General features: G+C 36.1%; 1 protein-coding gene across 1 annotated transcript in view; it reads right to left on the bottom strand.

The window, feature by feature from the left end:
- LOC113112737 (GDNF family receptor alpha-1-like) overlaps nt 1-25,878 on the bottom strand; it is a 79,809-nt gene that overhangs the window by 15,925 nt on the left and 38,006 nt on the right. Inside the window, exons 4-5 of the mRNA XM_026278563.1 lie at nt 2,604-2,955; nt 736-845 (exon numbers count right to left, since the gene is read on the bottom strand). Of these exons, the coding sequence (XP_026134348.1) occupies nt 736-845; nt 2,604-2,955 (462 nt within the window). The remainder of the gene's footprint in view (nt 1-735; nt 846-2,603; nt 2,956-25,878) is intronic.

The following is a 25,878-nucleotide window of genomic DNA, read 5'->3' as shown; positions in this document are numbered from 1 at the left end:
ATCTTCAGATATCTTGCTCTCACTGAGCTTTCTGAAAAATCATAATTTTGGTGCAATGTGCCTCATAAAAGCTGTACTGCGAAAATGTGACAAAGTTAGCCCACAGAGAAACAGTCTCCCACTGGTAGAACAACAACAGGAGCTAATCACAGATTAATAGCTCCGCTGCTGTATTCCCGTGGGTCCAGCTGCTTTTTCCGTGTGTGCACACACGAGCAAATCGCGAAGAAAGAACTTGAGAACAAACATGTTTTCCCAAAGGCTTTCTCTCTCTCTCTCTCTCTCTCTCTCTCTCTCTCTCTCTCTCTCTCTCTCTCTCTCTCTCTCTCTCTCTATATATATATATATAAGTGGACTGTATAGAGAGTAGTAGCAGTCACTCAGTGCTAGTTAATGAGACACTAAACTGTATCAGTGTATCCAGATTTGAACAGATCAACTCACATCATCAGTAAATAACTGGTTGATGTTGATATATATATATATATATATATATATATATATATATATATATATATATATATATATATATATATATATATATATATATATTATATATATCATCTTTCGCCATCACTAGTTTTATTTCATTTTAAATGGCTGTGACAATTTAATGTAATGCATATATATTAATAAATAAATAGTTTTTAAAAGTGCAACGATCTCTAATTAATATAAAATTGACCATATTAATAATAATAATAATAAATAATATATGTTACAGTGTAGCCTCACCAATGAGGCCAGAGTACGACAGCAAGCAGTCAGCGTAGTTCTCCTTCAGACAGCCAGAGAGAGAGCGGGGCTCAGGTTGACAGTTAGTGAAGAAATCAGCCAGACGAGACCTAAAACACCACACACACACACACACACACACACTTCATTACATAATTCTCACCTCTTCATGACATAAATTTACAGTTAAATAGATTTCATTCTAAATGAAAGAAGACATATGTTGCCAAATCTGTGTTTGTAAAGCAAACTTCATACACAGTTCTTGGCTGCTAAAAGTGTTGGACATTTCTCCACAGCATTCTGTCACAGTGTTAAGGATGAAGAAGAAATGTGTAAATGAATGTGCTGTGCCGTGTCTCCTAAGACACATGGTGTGGGACTAGTCTGAGGTTTCTGCACAACTACACCAGAACCTTGCTACAGCTAGGGGCTACACTTGGCTTCAAAATGATTATGGGTACAAGAGCAGGGTGGATACAGAAAGAAGGACAAATAATTAAGGAAAAAATGGCTGGAATGGAGCTCATGAACTGTACAGACCTGGAGCGCAAGTGCAAATATATTTCATTTATTTATATGAGTGTCTGAGTTTGCCCCCAGAATGCCAAGCAGCAGCTCTTCTGACTGAGCAGGGTCATTAGCTGTCGCTCTCTCTGTGCCCAAAGACGTTTTCTTGGCAAAACTACATTCATGTTGTGCTAATGAATCCTTAACAAGCCACTTAACAGACTCTGTTGTTGCCTCCTTCCTGCACAAACCAGATTTAAGGCTGCAGTTTTTATTGCTAGACTTCAATAATCACCACAATTGTCCTCACAATGTGTTCTCCTGCCTCACCTTAATAAACGCTTTATTTCCCAGTAGATGCAGCTTAGCTGCTTATGGCCATGTCTGTCCCTATTGGTAAACACATGTTATAACAGATGGCATGTTGTGATCTTGCCTCTCAGATTCAGTGATTTTTTTTTTTTCCCGTCATTAATCACTTACCCCCACTTACCCCCGTAAAAAGCTTCGTTCCTCTCCGGAACACAATTTAAAATATTTTGAATGAAAACAGGGAGGCTTGTGACTGTCCCACTGACTGCCAAGTATATTACACTGTCAAGGTCCAGAGAAGGTTGAACGACACCATCAGAATAGTCAATCTGCCATCAGTGGTTCAACCCAGATCTTCAGACCGTTCTGACTTAAAACAGGAATACACTACACAACTCACACAACTAATATCTCAGCAGGTTTTACAATTCTGGACATCATACACTCACTGCCTTTGTAAACAGTCACAAAGGAAAAACTGGCCATCATATACTAAACGACTGAGGATCATACACTGACAGACTTTAAAAGTAATTCAGATAACAACAGAGAGGTTCACACCAAAACCTGCCAAATCCAGCAAAAAACTGCCCAAAACTATCAACTGTCATAATGGGTCGCTGTCTATCACATAACACCCTCCCAGAACAATCTGTCAACATTAGTTAATAAAAATATAAATGTTCACTCTATTAGTTCATGTTTGCTTGGGTCCATTAAATAATACGAACTGATACGCCAGTATCATAATTTTTTTATTTGAATAATGTATTAATGAATGTTGAAATTAACATTAACCAAGATTAATAAATGTTTTAGAGCATTGCTGGACGACCGGATTCTTTGTTCCAACCCTGCTCCACCAGACCACCACACATACCATGTAGTTTTCAAATAAGCCTGATGAACTTGATCAGTTGGATCAGGTGTGTTTAATTAAGGTTAAATTTAAACTCTGCAGGGCTCTGGACTTCCAGGAATTGACTTTGACACCACAAATTACATTTTATGATGCCTGTTTTAAACCAGTTTTTTGTGGTTCAGACCTGCAGATATAGTTGGTCTTGCAGGACGCTTGCAGCGTCAGGCAGTTGGGCTTCTCCTTGTCCTCATATGAACAGGCCGGTACGATGGTCTGACGTCTGCGCTCAGAACAGGCCATCTGATCCCCCAGAGGACAGGAGCAGAAGAGCATGCCGTAGCTGTGTTTGGCCGGCACTTTGTCGAAGAACTGCCGCAGGGCCTTGTGGCACTTCCGTTTGTTGCAGACTTCAGCTGTTGATACTCGGCTCGTGCAGGGGCTTATGTAAGCCGAACGGTATTTCTTACAGGTGTCGTTTAGGTTGCAAGCCTTCGCTGCGTTCAGGCAGTTGTTCTCCTTTGCAAGTGCTGGCTCACCTGCAAAGACAAAGATGCATGGTATAAAAGACAATATAACTATTATGATTTTTTTTAGAGAGAGGGTGTTTGGTTGAAATTAAACGTGCAGCTAAAACCAGATAAAATTGCTTTAAATCTTAAGGAAAAAATAAATAAATAAATTGATAATAAATAAAAAACTTTAACGAAAAGTTGAAAAAGCTGATAAAAATGAAATAAATTAAAAACAAAGAACAAAGACAGGAAAAACAAAGAGTCTGATACTATCCACAGCTCTGAAACCCTTGCTCCACGAATAAAATAAAGTAATAATACCCTACAGCACTGTGACAGTCATGTCAATTAATCATCCCTGTTTCTGCAGGTCTGCCAAAACACAGAGGCTGTTTATAAGAAACCTGTTCTTTGTTTTAGGCTGTTTTTTATGTTAAACGAAACAGTGCTTATCCCTTTGGATCCCTGCAGCCTTAACAAACAGTCATCTTGGCCGAACAGGGGAGTCATCAAAACGGCCGGCGCGGCTCTGCTCTCGCCTGTCAGCTGCGGCTAATTGCTGGCTTTCTAACACATTCTACAATTAACTAACATATCTGGAGACTTGCTGAGCTACAGCAGCAGTTTGGCTTTTAATGAGAGCCAATTAAAAACAAGAGATGGGTTGTATTAGAGTGAGGGTGGAGCGTACATGTGCATGTGGTTTTCTGTGTGCATTTGTGTATGTGTGTTTAAGGACAGTGCTAATAAGCTGGTTGTTTTCAACGAAGCCTGAGAGGAGACTGTATTCTCAGAGCCTCTAGCTGTGGGAAATAATGTCATTTGTGTATGTAAGGCAAGTTAGATCAGACTGAGGCTACAAACAGGTATATGAAACACCTTGAGCTGCCTTTCCACTATCCCTGACATTCGCGTAAAATTGTTGCATTTTGCTGGCTAGTGGCAGCTAGACAGGAGTTCCAAATTACTTGAGAAGCAGCAGTTTTCCTCCACTAGGTAAAACGACTGAATAATGAATTTATGAATATATCACCTCTAAGTCAATTTTCTTTTCTAGTGCTAATCACCGTAAATTATATAATAATTCTCAAATATTTTAGACATTATTATCCATAACAACCCACTTTACTGGAATAATAATAATTAAATCCCTGTGTTCATAGTTTTTATTAGAATACATCACATTGGGTCGTAAAGTTGCATACAGTCTAGCTGCAAAAAATTCTAATATTCTGCACCCAAATTTAAATTGAGTCCAAAAATTCGGCATTCTCATATGACTGGAACTCCTGTAGTGCTCTCTATTAGAAATGAACGACTTCCGGACTGTCGTTGCTCATACAGTGAAAAGGAGAAGTCATCATGAAATCAACCCTATTTACTTCCATAATGTGTTTTTGCTCAATTCAAAGCAAAATGTCTTTTTAACTAAATGTATAAAAACTTCAGCTTAAGAAGTGCCACAGCTATTATCACAGATTCATATAACTTTTTTAATCCTTCTTCTTCAACCACTTTGTTGTGGTACAGTACATAGCTTTTCAATGCAGTAATGATAATGCTGCATAATGATATGTAGGAAAACTGAATTCAGTGCTCAGTGATAACCGTATCTCTACCAAGTAAAAGTCAGGTTGTGCTGAAGACTATAGCAGATACACTACCATTAGCTACCATTACCACTAGCAGATACACTAAAATTATTTTTGTGAGCCGGTCCAAAACTGTGGAATGACCTCCCTCATACTATTAGATCCATTAACTCACTACTGGTTTTCAAAGCTCATGTTAAAAGCACATCTTTTGAAGACTAATGAAGGGTTGTTGTGATTCAGGTTTAGTTATTTTAAATGGTGCCTATGTTGTTACTGTATGTGATGTGTGTTGTTATTTGTGACTATGTTTGTTTTTATGTAATTTTTTTTTTTGATATTGTGAAGCACTTTAGGCAACCTGGTGTTGTATTAAACTGTGCTATATAAACAAACATGTATATATATATATATACATAACACCTCTCCACTCCATCTGTTAGCTGTCTGGATGGTAGTTCAACACACACACACACACACACACACACACACATATACAGAAGCATGTACACGCATTGAAATCTGCTCAGACAACATCTGCCCATTCAAGCTCTTTGGCACAGAAAAGTCTCAGTCTCTCTCTCTCTCTCTCCCTCTCTCTCTTTCTGACTCTCTCTCTGACTCTGAGAGCGGGTGCTTATCTATGTGTGGAAAAAAAGTGGAATGTAATTTTGCCTATTCATAAACAGTGTGATGTTCTCAGTCAGAGCATCAGACATGTACACACACATACACACACACACACACACAAACACACACACACATTCACACAGGCACTCAATGCAAGAAAAAAAAGCCATCTCTGCTGAGTTCCAGTACTGTCAGATGACATCATCAAAAAACATTGTGTGTGTGTGAGTGTGTGCAATGTGCTCTTCTGATCTGATGCCCTGAGGCTGACAAGAATACAATACCTATTCTGTGGTCTGGCACAAAGGGCTTCAGGTTGAAACGATCCTCTACAGCTTTCCAAGTCCTTCACCTTTCATATACCCTTAGTACCAGATGTCACACCGAAGACACTGACCATGACACATGAACACACACAGAAACACAATCCACATAACAAGTATCTTACTTAACACTCATCGAGCACCAGATACAAGTAAAAAGTCACTATGGTGAATAAATAAAACATATTTACTTGCAGTTGGCAGGAAATTTTAAAGATAATTACAACATAAAACAAATCAAAGGTTTTAAATCAAATTTTTTAATCTCTATATAGTCTAGATTAGAGCTGCAAATATATATATATATATATATATATATATATATATATATATATATATATATATATATATATATATATATATATATATATATATATTATTTTAGAATGTAAAACATTCAAATAAAATTTTTTTATGATGAAATAAATTAGTATATATATATAGTTATAGCACTCATATATCATTGATCTTTTAGTTGTTTTTGATTGCTTCCACTGTCCTTATTTGTAAGTCGCTTTGGATAAAAGCGTCTGATAAATGAATAAATGTATGATGGGCTCCCTTGTAAAAGAGATTTGATCTCAATGGGACATCACCTGGTTAAATAAAGGAAAAATAAAAAATCTACTTTTTTTTCTTCTTTTTTTTTTGAAACAGATATGTGTTTCTCTTTAAGTTTTTCTGATGAATAAAAATACATTTATTTAAAATAAAATTTGTTTGTAACAACAAAGGTCTATCTATTCAAAATCAAGGATCATTATTCGTTAACCATAATGCATAAATGTGCTTCACGAGCACTAACATCACACATACAGGAGATGCTGCAGAGCTCCTTCATCTCACACACACTGGCCATCTGGTCTGGTAGGTTGAGCAGGAACCCCCTTCCCTTCTGTGTCTCATCTCTGTTACAGCCTCAGATTGATTAGTGTCTTCTATTTCCCCTTTTGGCTCTAATTTTCAGTTAGCAGGAGAATCAGTCTGAGTAATGACCTTGAATGCTATTGGAACAAACTGTGGTGTGCTTACAGATCTGCTTCTAATGTTTTATTTGGACCTTAGTTATCCAGCTGTTCTTTTCTTGAGCCAGTATGATCCAACTGTGGGTAAGTTAAGACTTTAATGATTATAAATAAACTATTATAATGCAGCAGATAATATCTATAAAAAAATCAGTTCTGCCTTGATTTATTTATTTTTTTTAAAATGGAAAAATAAATAAAATATACAAACAGTTAAGTTAGGGTCATGATGCAGTTGTCAAAATGTGTTTTCTTAAAGGGGTCCTATGACATTGCTGAAAAGAACATTATTTTGTGTATTTGGTATAATGCAAATTATAAAGAATATCAAGAATTATAAAGAATTATAAAGAATATCTCTTTGGATTTGAGACTTTAGACAGATCTTCTTCATGCACCAAGAGCTTGTAACACTCCAAATAGAAAGGAAAAATTTAATGACAATATTATTGAAATATAATAAAATTTAACACATCATATGACCCCTTTACCAAGTTGGAGCTCACATAATAACATGGGTTTGTTTTCCTGTAGTAGATTATCCTGCAAAGTACATGTATGGTGCTAACAACACCATAGTCATGATGACTCATGAGTTTGATTCTCAGGCATATTCGGATAAATTGGTTTAATCCTCCCTTTTTCCCATACTGTTCTATCTAACAAAAAGGCCAAAAAAAAAAAAAAAAAAAACTCCAGGCCTGATTAAATCCTAATAAAAGCCTCACCTGAGGGTTAATGGGAAATATACAGTGAAACGAGGAAGGGAGGCCAGCACACATACTTTATCTGGAACTGTAATGCCATCAGCGATTAGCAGAGAGGTCGAGGATTTGATTAAAACACCAACATGATTAGAACCTCATGTCTCTCTCTCTCTCTCTCTCTCTCCATCTATCTGTCTTCCAGGTGATTGTTTTCAGTCAATGGACTGCAGAGAAAGTAAACGAAGAGACAATTGTAGCAAAAAAAGATTGTAATAAGACTAAAAGGATGGGAAGCATTAACAAATACTTTGACAGAGACTGTTGTGTCCAGGTTTATCTCTCCCTGCAGTCACACGGATGTAGTGTTTGATAATATAAGGTAAGGATTGTGTTTGATAACGAGCTGTAATTAGTTTGCTCTAAAGGGGTTTTGACAAAAAAAAAAAGAAAAAAAAAGCCCCTTGCCCTGTGCAGTCCTAATGCACACTGTAACTGGCTGTTTATCTGATGTAATATAAATACACAAGCATATAATTACACAAATACAACTGAAGCGCCATTTACTAAGAGTGACAAATAACAGGGCATTTTATTGATGGATTGGTTTCTATTCATAGTGTTGTTTAGTAGCCCCGCCCACAGTGAAAAAAATCTAATTTTGCCAAAATATTTTCCAGAACTGTATAATAAATATAAAAAATCATCTGACACAATTTCATGTTGAATGACAGATTTTGAAATTAACATGAATGTCTAGGTTTAGACTATGCTGGCTGATCAAAATCGTTTGATCCGGAAACCGATCGAGCACAGCCATCTTGTGGGACATCTCAATTCTCTAATTGCACCGCGAGGATCGAGGAGTGAGGAGGCTTCACGAGCATGAAGTTTTATTAAGCATGAAGTTATGTGTGTTATGTTTTGATAGTGACTGTAATTTTGATGTATAACGTTTACTTTTCAGCACAGTCGTAATTATATTTATTTACGTCTCTTGATTTGAATGGCTTATTGGTTTTAATTTTTAAAATTAATGCATCTTATATTGGTTAATACAGATGCCTGCAGGGGTTAATATGCAACACATTAACAATTAATAATAACTGGTAATAATAATAATAATAATAATAATAATAATAATAATAATAATAAATATAAAATACAGACAAATGTGTTTTTTTTTTTTTTTTGTGAAGCTTGAAACTGTTGCAATATAAATATTTATCTCTAATGATCAAGAATCCTGACTTGCAAGCTCAATCCAGTGGTGTAGAGTCATCACTAATTGACGACGCTTTGAGAGAGAATATATCATTTTAATTTGATTCAGTTCCTCCATATTAGCCTCTTTTCCTTGCGTCCTTCCCTTGCATTTTGAAGGGGTGGAGCTAAGACGTGAGGAAAGGAAGCTCTGTTTGCATTTTTATTGTTTTACTACTTACACAATTAGTTTAACTATATTACATTATATTATTTACAATACACATATTTCAATTATATTTTAGGGGGGGACAACCCTCAGATGGGGGGGTCTGGACCCCCCCACCCCCCCGCGAATTCCGCCTATGACTAGATAAAACACAAACTGTGTCCGCCTTCATTTTAGGCAGATTATTATTCTTTTCTATACTTACTGTACACTATGTACAGTATAGGTATATTACCTCTATTTTTGTGGACCATAACACTCCATGTGTACAGGTGGAATCATAGAGAGCCATCCTTCCTTGTTGACCATGAGTGAACCAGAAAAGCCAAATGTTTTCCTGTTCCCTGCTCTTAATAAACTCTCTCCTTCCGCAAACAATCCTCCAGTGTAATAACGACAAATGAAACTATAACTCAAGACCTCTGTAATGAATCCCTGAAGCTCTCTGGCTGTCTCTCCTCACTCATTTGATCAAGGTGGCATGCTCTCGGTAAAGGACATTCCTCCAAGAGATTTCATAAGAATGCATTGAGTTTCAGAAGTGACTGTTTAAATCCTGGGGTAATGGAGAGTTTGGTAAGGAAGCCGTTGTTTACAAGGAGATGTTGGCTCAGAAAATATGCTACTTTGAATAATTCCGAGTAAACTAGCATTTGATGCCTTGGCTATGTGATTAGCCTGCAGAACCTATAAGCAGTGACTATTTTATTTTGGCTATGTCAGATACCTCCTCTCCTACCAAAATGGGAGGTTGCTTGAGAAGTTAACATCCCTCACACACATACATGCTCCCTCCAGCATTAGTATCCCCATCCTGCTAGAACCCTCGACTGATGAGGATTCATGGCCCAGACTGCCTGTTTGATCCTGGCCCTGTACACAAACATGATCTGTGAGGCATTAATTTGCACAACCCCCCTCCCTAGACTGTCACAGAGATATACCGTCCTAGCCTCAGAGTACCAGCACAGTGAGAGACATCCGTTTCAGAGAAGTTATACTAGGGAGACTCATTACACCTGCTGCTGTATTGCATGAATGCAGCGGAAAATATAGCTGTGATCTTTTCCCCTTGATTGGATGTGATGAAATAGAGCATGCAAACAAAATGTTGCTGAATCATTGTTAAAACAAGTAACTCTTTACCATGTACACATAAAAACCTGAAAGAATATAGAGAATCAAATAATTTGTAATCATTGTTTAAAGAGTAAAGTGTTTAGAATGTGTGGTCAATGTAAGACCGCACTGGTAAAGTCCAAATATATGCCATTGGAAATACTTTTTTTACTAAAATGTAAACACTGTGAAATATTTGTACCATTTAAAATAACAGTTTTCTTCAGAAACTATTTTAATATGCTGATTTGGTGCTCAAGAAACATTTTGTATTATTAATGATGAAAACAGATGTACTGCATAATATATATCAATTTAATGCATGCTTGAAGACTGAAAGTATTACTATCTTTATTTGTGACCCCAAACTTTTGAATGCTAATGTTAACTTATTTACTTTAAAACAATTTTAAAAGTTTAATATATATATATATATATATATATATATATATATATATATATATATATATATATATATATGAATAATACATGAATGAATAATTTTATAAATTAAATGTAAAAATACATATTATATATTTCAATAATATTGTAATATTTTCTGTCAATTTGAATGACCTCAACTTAAAACGCTCCCACATTGTCAACAGACAGAGACTGTGGACCATCCACAGCTCAACCAATCAGGAGATCCAGTTTGCATTATCTTAGAAACTGCAAGTCTTGATAAACATGGCTGAAAACAACATCATTACTAAGTTAGATTAGACAGAATGTGACATAAGAGTTTTTCAGGTCCAGCCCCACTGCTTTTTATGACTTTTAATAATTTTCTATTTCATTTGGAATCGATCAACTTGTGAGACAGAATGACCTGGGGTGGTAAAAAGTGCATCTGTTGCCAGAGGCTTAAAGTGCAGTCTAAACTTTCGCAGTGCAATCAGGCTAAAGCAGTAGTGCTTGGCTCTGATTGGGACGTACGGGTTACATCAAGACTGGCAGCACTGATAGAGGCCATCTGCTTTGGAGCTCAGAGGACGGCATGGCTTACCCTGCACCCTTAAAATGACAGCTAAAACTACTATTGAGACATGTGAGGCATAGGAAAGCACCAGTCATATGACATTTGTCATTCATCACAGCCATCGCTGCAGTCTTTATCACACCGCATACTGACTATATGAGTCAGAGGTCACACCCCCGTCAGGCAGTGCTACTCGTGTGTGAATTTTCTAAGAGAGTGCGAACAATATGGGAGGGAAAATACTTTAACGGCAGTCACGTTCAAAAGGCACCCACTGACTGAACTGCTCATGAAAGACCTGAAGAGTAAGAGATCGTTCTGAGCTAATGCGGAAACCCAGTGGGAGTGGAATATCAGTGCGGCTATCTAAACTGGCAGTCAGCTGTGTCTGCTGCACTTCTAAATCATACAAGTACTGTGATATTTCTCTCTGCTTGCATTCACTAACAAAAATACAGAAATTAGATCCCAGGGCTTTGCAATGAGAAAGCAAAATGTGGCTGTGAGATGCAACAAACGGTATGTTTTAAAGGGTTTAAAGCCTTTAACATGCTTTCTCACTTCATCTCACACATACTAACACCTCTTAACATATCGAAATTGCAGTATGAATACAAATCAGATCAAATTTTTTTTAAGAAATCTGCTTTCTAGTGATTGACCAGGATGGCTGATCTACCAACTCAATAATTTGACTAGTTTGTCTAGTTGTTGCATTAGAGTCAGTGTTTTTATTGTCAACTTCTTAGCATGCTATGAGACGGCCAACTGTGAGAGACTTGGCCATTGCATTGTGTCAAGTTAAAAATAGCTGCAATTAACATAAATAGAGACATATATTTCAGATTGACATTTTAAGTGAGACAGATGCAAATGCATTTAAAAAATAGTTAGGTTCGACTTTATTTATATATTTATGTCAACTTTAAAAACACATCTCAGGACCTCAATAATTTGGTTACATTTGAATGTGGACCATCTAGCTGTTCATTAATTAATTAACACATGAATTTGCTGTGTGGACGACCCTAAATCAGCCTAATTATCTAGGGCTAAAACAGTCTAGTCAACTACCCGTTCAGACAACCCACTGACTAGTTGATTATAAAAAAAAAAAAAATGCATTTCTACGCAACCCTACTTTCTTTGCCAAAATCGTATATTTGCAAATTAAACAAAATAAAAAAGAAATTGTCTCTTGTGTTATTGTAATGTCCGTTTTATATGTGATGATAATTATACATACTATATATAAATCCGTGTCCCACCACTTTAAATAACTATATAAGACACAAGTAGTTGCGTGCGCTGTGTTCAGCAGTGCAAAAGTCATCAGAGAATATAATCTTGCTTGTTCTCTCCACAGCTTCAAGAGTCCTTAGTCTATTATTATCTCAGTGATATGATATTTCTCTTTGGCATCCTTGTCATCGCTCAGAATGTCAGCTGCCAATCAGAGGAACTGTGTAGTGGAAATGAACAGGCTGTTCTAAATGCTGAAACCTACCACTTTTATTTATTTAAGAGTTTACGACAGGGATTTATACATCTAAAGGTATTTTCAGACACCTGAAATAAAGAATTCTCAAAGCGGGAATTTGTTTTGATATATAAACTCACAAGAGATGGCTGCATATAACTTAAAAAAAAAAAAAAAAAAAAAGTTAATAAAATAATACCTAGAATGTTAATGAGAAAGATAAGAATAGTATTTCAGCTGAATTGTCACAGAACAGGTAAATGAACACATCTACACAAACTTATAACCGTAAGTGATTTACATAATGTGACTTAATAGCAGACGTTTAATCTACACAGTTCCTGGCTACAGTTTAAAAGTTTTCATTTTGCTGAAAAACAACCATTGTCTCCAGTCTAGCTACCTTCATAATTGGGCTGGAGTGATACTGAATTCACAGAGCATTGCAGACTCTCAGTCTTGATTGATGATGCTTATTTTCTAAGCACTGTCTTCAACACTTAAAGTGCATATGACCCAGTTCTCTAAGCTATATGTTTTTAATTTAACATCCACTGTGCCAAAGTATGCCCAGAAGATGGATGACTACTGCTCTCCCATTTCTGGCAGGGAAAGTTGAGGATCACGCAGCAAAAACAGTGGGGCTTGGCAGAGACAAGGAGACAAATATACAGAGAATGATGGAGAAACTGGTAGAGAAATAACAAACAGAACATTTGTTATTAATTTACTGTAATAATGATTGGCTTATCATATTGTGCATAAATTCAATATAATACCTATAGAAAAAGAAAGAAAGAAGAAAAGGAGCGCTTTTCCTATCTAATTGATGGAGATGTGTGGTCTCTGGAGAATCTGTCTCTCTGCTCTTAAAGAAACAGCACTGCTGCAAATATATTTTTTCACACCAGTGGGTTCCTCTCTCCTGCATTTTGTTGCTTCTTTGAATGCTAAAAACTACTGGTGTTTCATTCAATGTCACAGTTGCAGGAGTTTGAATATCTTGTCTTTGACTTAAAAATCCCAAGTACTGTATAACAGAAATGGAAGGAGGGAGGAAACTGAAAACAATGCAGACATGCACAACATCCTGATTCTGATGATTCCCAAACTGCTCGCTTCCACTAGTTGGGAGGATAAGGAACCAGCCAATGAGGTCATTATTACCTAATGTGAGTATCCTTAATGATGTCGCAGGGGTTTCAGAGCCAATAACTGCCAGATAACTTCCCCTGTAATTATTTGGAAACAACAGTGTGCACTTCCTCAACATTAAGCCAACATTTTAATCACATTGTCTGAGTGCTTCATAGAGCACAGCAAGGCTGGTTTGTTGAAAACACTCTTTGATTAGCTGGATTAGAAATGGACATGTTTTAAGCCACAAAACCATTACCATGCACAGGTACCACAGCATTTTTTGTCTTGCAAAACTAGAAACACTAGTCTTGGTGCATATAATCATTCAAATGTGTTATCCAAGCATAAACTGATTTTTTTTTTTTTCGATTGTGATCAGCTGATGAAAGTTTGTAGAAGCAACAGAGAATGTGACATTTGAGAATGTGTGCCAATTAATTACAGTTGAATTAGAATCATATACTATCAAGTTTGTATAGTGACAAGACAAGAAGATTGTCCAAGATAACTTCACGCTCATGCTTATCTTGACAATAACCGCTTTGTAGAGCCCTGCACGGGCCTCAGATTTAGGCCCTAGCCCGGCCCTGGCCCTGGCTCGAGACGCTTTAAATTACTACTTAACGGGATAAAACAAATCAAAAACAAAAATTATTTAATTATAATCATAATCCATGAAGATGCACTTATCTCTAAAGGTGCATCAAAAGTGGAGATGACGAGTCTGGCTCTGTAACTGCATCCTTCGGACACTGACTCAGAAAAAAACGAGTTTATTAATAAATAATTAAAATATCACTTACTATTTCTCCCTGTCACATTTATGGTAATTACTTTTTCCGCTGCTTTGCGGCAAGCTTAAGTCTATTGTGTGCATTTGAAAGCAGAACTGTTCAGCTGCACCGATGGCACGCACCATACATGCTGCCGCTGCGGGACACTAAACACTTTCGAACCGCTCTTGAAAGTTGAGGTAGCATGTTGTTTCCAGCAGCGCAAACATTTTTTTTTTCATCACTAATTGATGGACGTCTAAAATATAAAAATACGGAGAAGACTAAAACAGGCCTGAGGCCAGGCCCGCGTCTGAACTATGACATGAAAATTGGCTCGAAGCCCAGCCCAAGGGATGGAAAAAAAGTCGGGCTCGTCGGGCCCGGGCTGAAATGCAGGGCTCTACTGCTTTGCAATTTTCCATAGCATTCTCCTCATCATCTCCATGAACACATGGCACATAATTAATGGAGCTACATGGGAAGTGAGAGGATTTTACTCAGAAACAGCGGCCCGTCTGGGTTTGTCAGGCTTCTGCCAGCATACTTTTCTGTGGTCAGACCAGATATGCTTTATGACCTCTCATTAATACCCATTACTATGGAGGTCAGTCAGGACACACTGGTGGGTTATCTACAGGACTAAAAACCACAGCACAATGAGAATGACTACATCCATCACTCAACCAGCTCGGACTAGACATGAAAGAGATAAAGAGATGGCGAAGGGGCAGAGCAGGAAAAAAAGAAACAGAAGACATTCATAATAAATGGAGGGGGGAATCAATAGCCGTGGAAGATGTGATGATGAAATCTTTCAGTGTGAGTGTAAAGGATGAAACCCAGACTGCCGTAAATAAAGAATTAACAGTCTTGAGGAAAAACTGAATCGCAATACTTCCTTTTACCCTTGCATTAATAAATGAGGAAGTGAACAAATGTATAATATTAAGTGCTGTAAAATACCAAACAGTCTTATAACACTTTATGGCTAATACACTGGCATGGCTTTTCCATGAACTTCTCAATCATGATAAATAATTTTGAATAGAATTGCTGTGGCAGAAATACACTTACAATTAACAGATGTATTGGGCAAAATGATTGATTGATTGATTGATTGATCGATTGATTGATTCATGCTTTGGCTTTCTGAGCCTCCATGCCCACTTTCATAATTATTCATCTATTAGCTAGTACGGTTTGCTGCCCAAAGAATAACAAAGGCAAGCAAGTCATAAAGCCTTTTTTAAATAAAGCCTTTTTTTTCTGGCCACATGCATCTCTTATAAGAGGCCATGCATACAGAATCAAAACACAACAGACAGATCCAACTATACAGCACAAGGCTGACTGCACTGCTCTGGTTATGGTTGAAAGAAAGTAGTTTTCAGAGGGGAAAACATGCCAGGGATCACTGCTCATAGCTCAGATTGAGTCAGGGCACCCTTTGTGTTTGCCTGCTACTTCAAGAACCAGCTAAATGGACACTTGAGAAGTTAGAAAACTAAATAAACACAATGTCTTGCAGAGTTCTGTTGAAGAGCCGTTGGCTATGGCATCACTTATCAGCCAGCCCAGATGGAATATATAATAAATTAAATATAAAGCATTATATAAAGCATTTTTTTTCCTGCTGAATATTTGGTTGAAATCGATTTAAACATGGTAAAATATGTTAAATGAAGCTGAGATTACCACACTCTTGCTAAGCATAATCAAATAAACCAAAATATCTCAAACACACGCACACACAATGGTAGAGTGCTGTGGAAATGTGTAAATGCTAATTCTGTATGTTTCTACTCATCAGATCACCTATCAGTTTAGACTTTGTATCAGAAAGATAGTGGGTTTTTTAATGAAAAGAAACCGGTATTTTCCCTTAGGAAAAAGGACTGTCAATTGTCCTTTGATAGAGAAGAGGGAGGAGATTAGATATTTTAGTATAAGTTATGAGTTTAGTATGAGCTTGTCTGACAGGACGAACTTCAGTCTGGTGATTTTGCATTAGTGCTGAGCCCTGACCTGCTGTAATAGACTGCGTGATGGAAGAAACGTCTAGTTCAGCAATCACTTTGAGCCAGAATGTGAGAAATTGACTGATCAATAGTCTGGTAGTGCGCCGCTAAATGAACATACCGCAGGACACGTTCAAAGATTTCTGTTCATCAAAGAACAAGTCGATTAATCCACTCCGTTTGGAGAGCAGAATTATTAGGCAGAACTTAACGTGTCACCCAACTCCCTTTCCAACTGGCTGAAGATGCCAACACATTGCCATGTGAGCCATTCACAGAGCTTTCAGCAATAATTGATGCCAGAGCACCACTGATGACTTGGAACATGGGTGCTCATCTCATCAGGGGTTTGATGTCCTATGGGTTTTTGTTCCAGCTGTGTTCTACAACACCTCATTTGACTAATTAGCCAATTTTCAACTACAGGGGATGGTTTATTAATAATGACAGTGAGAGCTGTGGAAAATCATAACTTGAGCATGTACATTGGATATGCAGTAAACATGCTAACTTTCACAATTCAAATTGTCTTCCCCAGTGGGCCGACAAAGGTTGTTTATAGACTTGGACTGTGGTCAAACTGGGATCTGGAGATATAAAGGGGGAACTAAAGGATCTGCAAAAAAGAGATTTTGCAGAATCTATTTTTAGGACTGTCAGAGTTCACGTTTAACAATATATATACATTACCATTTAAAAGTTTGGGGTCAGTAAAATATATACAGTGGATATAGAAAATAAACCCCCCAAAAAATGGATCGCCCCCCTCCTTAAACTCTATCAGGTGTAATACTCTATCAGCTAATCACCTTCTCAGTGGCAATCAAAGCCATTTGACTTTCGACTGTGATCAGCTGTGGTGATTTTGATTATCTCAACAATACAAGAGCTTACCTGGAACATTTCAGTCCTTGGTAGCTCAGCTGAAGCAAACAACCAACTATGGGTGGTAAGACATTGTCAGAGGATTTCTGGGGGAAGTTGTGGAAAGGTACAAATCATTTCTAAGGCTTTATCAATACATAGAAGCGCAGTGAAGTACATATTATTACGAAGTGGAAGGTATTTGGTAAAAGATACAAAAACCCCTCCCTGAATTAGGATGTCGCTCCAAACTGGATGACAGAGTCAGGAGGAAACTGGTCAGAGAGGCTACCAAGAGGCGTACAGCAACAATGAAGCAGATGCAGGAATTTATTACAAAGCGTGGATATTGTGTGCATCGACAACAATATCACAAATTCTCCACAAATGTGGCTTGTATGGGAGGATTGCAAGAAAAGCCACTCCTCAAGAAAGGTCATATGCAGTCACAGCTGGGTTTTTCCAAAATGCTCCTTAAAGATTCTGAGGCAGATGAAACTAAAATTGAATTCGACACCAAATTATACAGGCGAAAATCCAATACAGCTCGCCATCCAAATACCATAATTCCTTACAATAAAGCATTGAAGTGGTAATATCTTGTTATGGTGTGTTTCTCTGAAGCAGGGACTGGAGCACTTTTCAGGATAGAAGCAAAAATAGATGAATTCTTGAGGAAAAAGTTTGAGGGTGTGAGTCTCAGTACCGTCAGGGGTTGTAGGTGGGGGAATGTGCAGCGGCCAGAGACCCTTGAACAAAGCGACAAACCCCCAACTGCTCCCTGGGCATTTCAGTCAAAATGGTTGCCCACTGCTCCGGGTGTATGTTCACTGTTTGTGTATGTGTGTGTGTGTGTGTGTATGTGTGTGTGTGTGTGTGTGTGCTCTTGTTTTTGTGACATAACATGTCACAACTCTGTATAATGACATGGTATGACACAGTTAATACAAGGAGATGGTGACTTATGAGGACATAACCCATGTCCCCATTTATCAAAAAGCTTATAAACCATACAGAATATTAGAAAGAGTTTTTTTTTTTTAGAAAGTAAAAATGCACAAAGTTTCCTGTGAGGGTTAGGGTTAGGTGTAGGGTTGGTGTAGGGCCATAGAATATACAGTTTGTACAGTATAAAAAAACATCACGCCTATGGGATGGGAAAAGAAACGTATAACATTATAGGTGGACCTCGGGGAAAGAAACAATAAAACATAAATAAAACATAAATAATGTGTTACTTGTTTTATATACTCATAACAGCTGGCTGATGCTCTTTGAGTTATTGGGAGAAAAGTGAGTGCCAGGTTAATGACGGACTTTACTGGAGCTGCCTTCATAACAGGTGTTTAACCGTTGCTCTGAGATGTGTGTTTGCATGTCCTGCCCAGGTCTGTACAGTGCTAGGCTCTTTATATATATATATATATATATATATATATATATATATATATATATATATATATATATATGCTGTAATTGATGGCTTTATTTTGGTGTGTGGAATGATGAGGAAACTATCTGGTAAGCATCAGTGTGATGCTCTTAGTTTAAATTTGCTCATGAATGATGCGCTCTGCCATTACATGAGGTCAAAGGTCATACACTCGGCCTTCATGCTTCACATCTCTATCTGTCTTGATGTCAGCTGTGTGTCAAAGAAAATCTCAGTTTTTCTTTGTGCTCTTAATTAGAGAAATTTAAACCTGAAAATCTTCTGGTACACTTGCAAAATCCATTTGGCAGGCTGCAGCTCTGCTGTGGTTATTTTAAAACCCATAATTTATCTTAAGGCTTAATCATTCCACTCTGCTTGTTACAAACAATTTAGTTTTTCATGATTCAGGATTTGTTTGTTAAAGTTATATTATGAAATAGAGGACTAGGGAGAAATGGTCTCTTTTGATTTGTGATTATTGGCAGATATGTGAGTACAATGTGCACATACCTTGCAGAAAAAAACAGAGACCACCTGTTTCCATTTACATCCCATGAGCCCAAACTGTGCCTGTGTGACATTTTAAGAACATATTGAATCGAACAGCCCCATTCTAATCTCTCTTATAAGTTGTTGTAACATTCAATACATCTACTGAATATATATTAGGAATTACTGGATACAACATTTGGTGTTTAATGCCAAAATTTGGGTAATTTACTAGCCTTTCTTTATCCAGTGTCTTTTTCCTCCTCTCTGGAGTTGTGAAGATTGGAGCCGTACAAGGACGCGCCTGCAGTGCATCTTTTGTTGAAAGCTTCTTGGTTAGCTGATGCAGCATGCTGAGCTATGGCTGCTGATGCTGAGCAGATGCGTAAAGTGTTTGAAATGTGGAGTATGGTGATGGAAAGTTTACAGGCCCGGGAAGAAATGTGTCTTTCAGCACAACACTACTCCTGACATGGTGTTTGGAAAGAAGAGCTAAACTGCAAGTTTCAACAGGTCAAAAAACCCAAGGAAACAATCATCCATTGACACCATTGACCTGTAGATGATGGAAAGGGTGGCCAGACGCAGGGAAATTACGTGTTATCTAAATGTTATACATTCTTTCAACTGATAAGGTGAAGTGGTTTTAGTTATGGGATTCCCCTCCAGTTGTAAAGATGTAGATTAGATGACAACACTGTCAAACATGTTCATTGGTTCAAAAGTGTAAATGTTAATGCACACACACACACACACACACACACACACACACACACACACACACACACACACACTGTTCTAAAGTTTGGGGTGTGTAATAATTTTTTTATTTCTTTTTTTACGAGAATGATACTTTTATTCTAAAAGGATTAATTTAATTGATCAAAAGGAACTGTAAAACATTTCCATTATATATATATATATATATATATATATATATATATATATATATATATATATATATATATATATATATATATATCTTTCCAATACATATAGTTATTTTTAACTTTATATTCATTAAATAATACTGTAACAAAGTATCATGGTTTCCACTAAAATATAAACAGTGCAGCAGTTTTTAGCATTAATATTATGTTTCGCACCAAATCAGCATATTACAATGCTTAATAAACAATCAAGTGCCACTGAAGTATGGCGTAATGGCTGATGAAAATTAAATAAATTAACCATCTTATAAAATATATTAAATATAATATAGATATTATAATTTAAAATAATACTGTACATTATCACTGTTTTTACTGTATTTTTTGATCAAACATATGTAGCCTTGGTAAGACTTCTTTTAAAACTATTAAAAATATCTTACCGACCCCAAACTTTTGAATGGTAGTGTATTTGTCATGCTAATTAACTGTAATACATACTCTTTATTGTCTTAAAAATGAAGTAAATTGGTTAGTGTGAATAACATTATTTGCACATTACTGACAATGAATTAATGAATATATCAACAGTTCTAGTTTAATTTAATCACTGATGCTGTTATTCAGTTATTTATTGCCTAAAACATTGATTTAACATTACTTTTAAGGTTCAAGATGCTATATTTGTACAGGAGGACACATTTTGGAATCAATCTGATCCTAATGTGGTAATGTGGATTCCTAAAAAAAATAGTTAGAGCAAAACAGCAGCCTTTTTTAATTTCTTCACCCTCAGTTAATTTGCTCTCACACTGAAGCCAAATTTGATGTTATGAAAGATCCCTACAGAGGGACTGGACACACTCGACCTGCACATGGCATTTTGGGATATCTATTCTGAGTAATCAGGATAAGCTCACAGCTATGAAACAAATGGAGTGTGCGTTCCCATTACTCTTCAGTGTGTCTAGGGAGACAGAGGAAAAAAGTACAGGGGAGGTGCACGGGACAGGTAAACAGAGCACAAGAGACTGTACTCATGTGAATTAAATGTCTCTTAATCTGTTTGTGTTCCACCTGAGCTCAGATACATTAGCTTCAACTTAAAAAAAGGAAACGGGATAATGGGAAACAAAGAAGAAGAGAGTGCACGATTACATAGATGCACGATTACATGATTACTAAACGTACGGGTAAATTAGATGAAATGTGATAATTGTCTTCATGTAGAATACGACAATATGATCTTTCAAGAGAGATTTCTCAAATTTAAACATATCTAATTTGCAGAGCATCAAAGCAGGGTTTGTAGAACCCAGTGTTTAAAATACAATAAACACAAAAAAAAAAAAAAAAAAAATGCACAAAAGAGTACAAGTATGTTAGTCACACCTCATCTTCTCTGACAAAACAGTGAATTTATAATTTCTTAAGAACCGTGTGACACAAAAGTGTCATTACTGTTTTCACTGCATTGACTGACGCAGGATGTTGTGTCTAAGTTTCTTTGCAATTTCTGAAAGTGACTGAATTCACATGCATGCACATTTTTTTTAATGCTTCTTGCAAATGATATTTAATTTATTTTATTTTTTTTTACATTTCAAATTTCTAATGTTCATATGCCTACTTTGTTCATAAAGCAGTACAAAATTAATAATTTCACTCTATAAATGACAATTTTTAAAGGTGTAGTTCACCTTTACTCACCCTCATGTTGTTCCAAACATGCCTGACTTTCTTCTTCAGAAAATAAGAAGATATATTTTTGATAAATATATCATGGCCGCACAACACAAATGAGGACTGGGGCTGTTCAGGCTCCAAAATCTAACCAAACAAAACGTGGTCCATATGATTCAATTTTTAAAATTATTAATTCATAGAAATTCAGAAATGATTAAATCAATGATTTGTGAAACATTTTAACCAGTTCATTAAAAAGAACCTCAAGAATTTAATCAAAGATTTTCGGTGAATAATGACTTAAATGTCAGTCTGGTCCTCACAATACACTATCATATAACTGCATGAAAAAAGAGCAAACAATGCATTATCAGAATAAATCTTCCCAAAAGAAGAAGGAGGTGAGAAAATTATGGCAGAATAAAACATTTTGGCCAAACTTTCCCTTTATGTTTAGTTCTGTAATCCACTGGCAGCTACAAACCCTACTTTGTGATTGAAAAATCTGGAAGTGGAGCCGTGACCTAACTAAATTGGTATAAGCTCAAGATGTATTATGCTTGGATTACTTTGTCTTTGCTTTGTGGAATAAATGTTCAACTTTGTTTACAGATTTGCTGACTCGTGCGTTTGGATGACAACAAGCTGGAACTCTGCCGCTGTTGTTAATGCATCTGTGAGAACATATACGTCCTGTTAGAAGGGGCTATGAAAAGTGGGTTGTGCCACTACATGTCTCTGCTGCTGTATCTGTAGCATGGAAAATCCAGTAGATTTTCTCTCTTCTAAGTCACAGATACACATACACGTGTGCTCACAGACAAAAATGATTCACCCAATAAACACAAGGATGAGGGTTTGGGGGAGAGCTGCATAATGTCTAAAGATTTATGAGGAAGCACAGCATTTTGTTCCCATAGTAACTTACAATAAAAGGTACTCTGGAATGCCCTATTCATTTTGAAAATTCACCAAACATCTCCAAGGCAAGTGATTATAATACATTATAAATCTAATCTCCTTTTTCCCCCTCATAAAACCATATTTGAAAATGCATTACATGAGTCAAACTGCACATTATTAAAATATCTCACAGCAAAACCTTTGCTAGGAAAACTACGATGCCTCATATGGGATTTTTTGGAAAGAGGTCATAGACAGTCTACAGTCCTTATAAGAAATCTGTAAATTGCATGCAGTGTTAAAATTGTAATTTATTTCTATATACAATCTTTGATAAATTATAATCTCACCCGGCTTGCGCATTTGAAACTGTTTGTCAATTTATAGCCATAAATCCCTTTCAGCTGTCTGTCCAGTCCAGTTTATTAGTGTAAATACATGGATAGACACACATTATTATTCAAATCCCTACCCTACTATTCACCCTCATTTCATTCCTCACCAACATCTGCACTTGCTAAACTGATTTGTGAACAGTGGATAGAATGAGAAAATATTTTCTTCATTATCTATCAAAGTACACTATAAAGTGTATTTAAAACTCTGGACTAACTTTCTCCATTGTTCATTATATAGTTAAAACATCAGTATTCTCCTTACTACATAAATGCATGTGAATCCATGTAATTATCATAATAAAATGCCAATCTGAATAATTCTGTTTCATGATTTAAAATAGCAAATATCCCAGAACCTGTATTTCATTATCATTCTCATTCCAGCCAAAGCTGTAACAATGACACTGTTTAAAGCAAAGTGCTCACTGTCATTTTTACTTGTTAAATATGATAGACAGACAGAGAGAGAGAGAGAGAGAGAGAGAGAGAGCAACAATAAATGGAATCGCTTTAAACTGCTCCTGATGTGCACAATGACTTCATGTGCGTAAACATTAAAAGGAAGCACACGTTAATTAAACACGCAAAATCCACAGAGAATGGGAGGCTTTCAATGCCCTACAAAACTAATGAAGTGTTAGTGCAGTGCTGTGTTTGAACCTGATATCAGATTTCCTTTCATTTATTCATCCTCTGTTGTTTCAACTTGCTGTTTTTCTAGGAAAACACACTTCATTATTTACTAGTGCTGATACTGTTCAGTCACTGAAGGACCAACCCTCATACAGAGTTCAAGTATTAGATCATGTACATCCAGACAGTCATTATAATGAACTCAGACATGGTGACCAGGAAACTGGCATGTGACTACACGACTACCAAATAAATAAGCACATGGATATAAAATACTGGGCTAAGCTGAAATTATATATATATATATATATATATATATATATATATATATATATATATATATATATATATATATATATATATATATATATATACTCAATGTTTCAGGTACATTTTAGAGATAGGGAGAGAAAGTAAAATTTTGTCTGGTTATAAAAGATTTGGGTTGAGGATGAGTGGGTCTGGGAACACATAATTAATCCCATATTAAAAAATTAAAATAGCTTTTACTTTTCTGAATGATATGAACATGGGCAAGTTTGTTTTCTGACAGGGAACACAACAGGGAATCACCTGCTTGAAATTTTGATTGACAGCCGCCAAAGCCTCTTAGTGACAGTATTTACTCTTTTCTTTACCACCATTGGATAGGATTAAAAAAAATTACTGTTGTATTTGTTTGAAGTATTATACTACTTGACGAGGCACTGTTAAATATAAGTAAAATATGCCACAAAAATAATAAATAAAAAAGCTTTCTTAAAAAGGCAAATGAACACATGCACGTTTTCTTAATATGATAATTAAAATAAAATATTTCTCAATATGCGATGTGCGGGACAAGGGGTGAAAATGCTGTACAAGTGCACTGTAATATTAATAATATGTGCAATTTTTTTAAATACATTTTTGTTTACATTATACATGTAAAACTATTTTTTACTGTTTGGGGTCACAAGATGATGTCCGATCTGATGTCCGGTGTACGATCGGAACAGCAAAACTATTAGACTTTTTTCATTGATTTTGATTAAAAGCGTTACCCTTCAAGAGATCAGCTCACCCCTGTCAACACTGAGCTTGTAATTGGCTACATGCCACTGATGAAGTGTAGAGCCATGCAGAGAACATTTAGGTCTTTGATGCTGGACTGAGGAGCTCTTGGGAAATGTTAACAGACTGTACAGCATGATGTCAACTAGACTTTATGTGGCAGAGAGCTCATCACATATCCCCATCACATCCAGACCACCATCTGTCTTGCTGCTATCTGGTGGTCAAACATTCTCCTTGCGGTGGGGGAGGTGGTGAGAGAAAAGTGGAAAGCTAAGAAAAGTGATTGATGCCCACTGACCTTGACTTCTAACCTGCAGGGCCACACTGATGAAAAGATATAGTAAATAAAATTTAAGAAGAGTTTCAAAAGTTGCACATCACCAATGTGCATTTCTGATACTGCATATATCTGTGTTTTAGCAACTGTAATAGCTGTAGTAACATACTCAGCTGTGCTACCAAAGTCTCTGGCAGTGAAAAAGTTTTTGCAGATTTGCAGTTTTAAGTGTTATGGCAGCTCCTGTTCACTTTCATCATTTATTCATGCTGTTGTTTTGCTCTCCTCTTGAGGCACAGCATGGGTAAATCAAACACTACCACTGGTAACAGCATAAAAAAAAAAAAAAAATTTAATTAATTGTAAATGTGTTTCATCTAATGTTATTTTACGTTAAATGGGTTTGTGCATGTGTGAACGTGTGCGTCAGTGTTATTTAATATTATTTTTATTCTATTATGTATTAATTTATTAACATTAGAATTAGTTTTTATTTTTGTTTAGTTCCTTTTAACTTTAGTTTAACCTAATTTTATTCAGTTTATTTGTAAAACTATTTTTTTTTATTTCAAAATTTTTATATTTGTTTTTCTTTTCTTGTCTTTTTAATTTAAAGCTTTTACATTAACATTAATACAAAAAAATATATAAATGATAAACATAATATTAATATTTTATTGGAGTTTAATTTAAATTAACAATTTTTTTATATTTTTCATTTTAGTTTGTTTAGTTAACAGAAATAAGTGAAAGTGAAGTGACATGTGGCCATTTTTTCCATGGAACTAAAGAGTTGACATACACTATATCCCAAGTGTTTCAAAGGTTTTTGTATGAATCATTCAGGCAATTTTCTGAACTAATTTTTTTTTTTTTTTTTTTAAAGAGCTGATTCAAATGATTCATACATTAACAGTTCCAGTTCTCCAGTTCAACTCAAACTATATGCAACTCTTCTCCAATTAACAGCTCTCTGGAAGGGAAAATTATCTGTAAATTAAAAATGACTTTCAGTCTTTTCCTCACGCAAAGTCGCAAAGTTTTTGAATGGCGTTAGAGGTCCTGGAATATAGTGCACAAATCAAATGTACTTAC

This window comes from Carassius auratus, chromosome 13 (assembly GCF_003368295.1).
Source record: "Carassius auratus strain Wakin chromosome 13, ASM336829v1, whole genome shotgun sequence".
Lineage (NCBI taxonomy): Eukaryota > Metazoa > Chordata > Actinopteri > Cypriniformes > Cyprinidae > Carassius > Carassius auratus.
The sequence above is the reverse complement of the archived record's forward strand: the minus strand, read 5'-3'. Positions and strand labels throughout refer to the sequence as shown.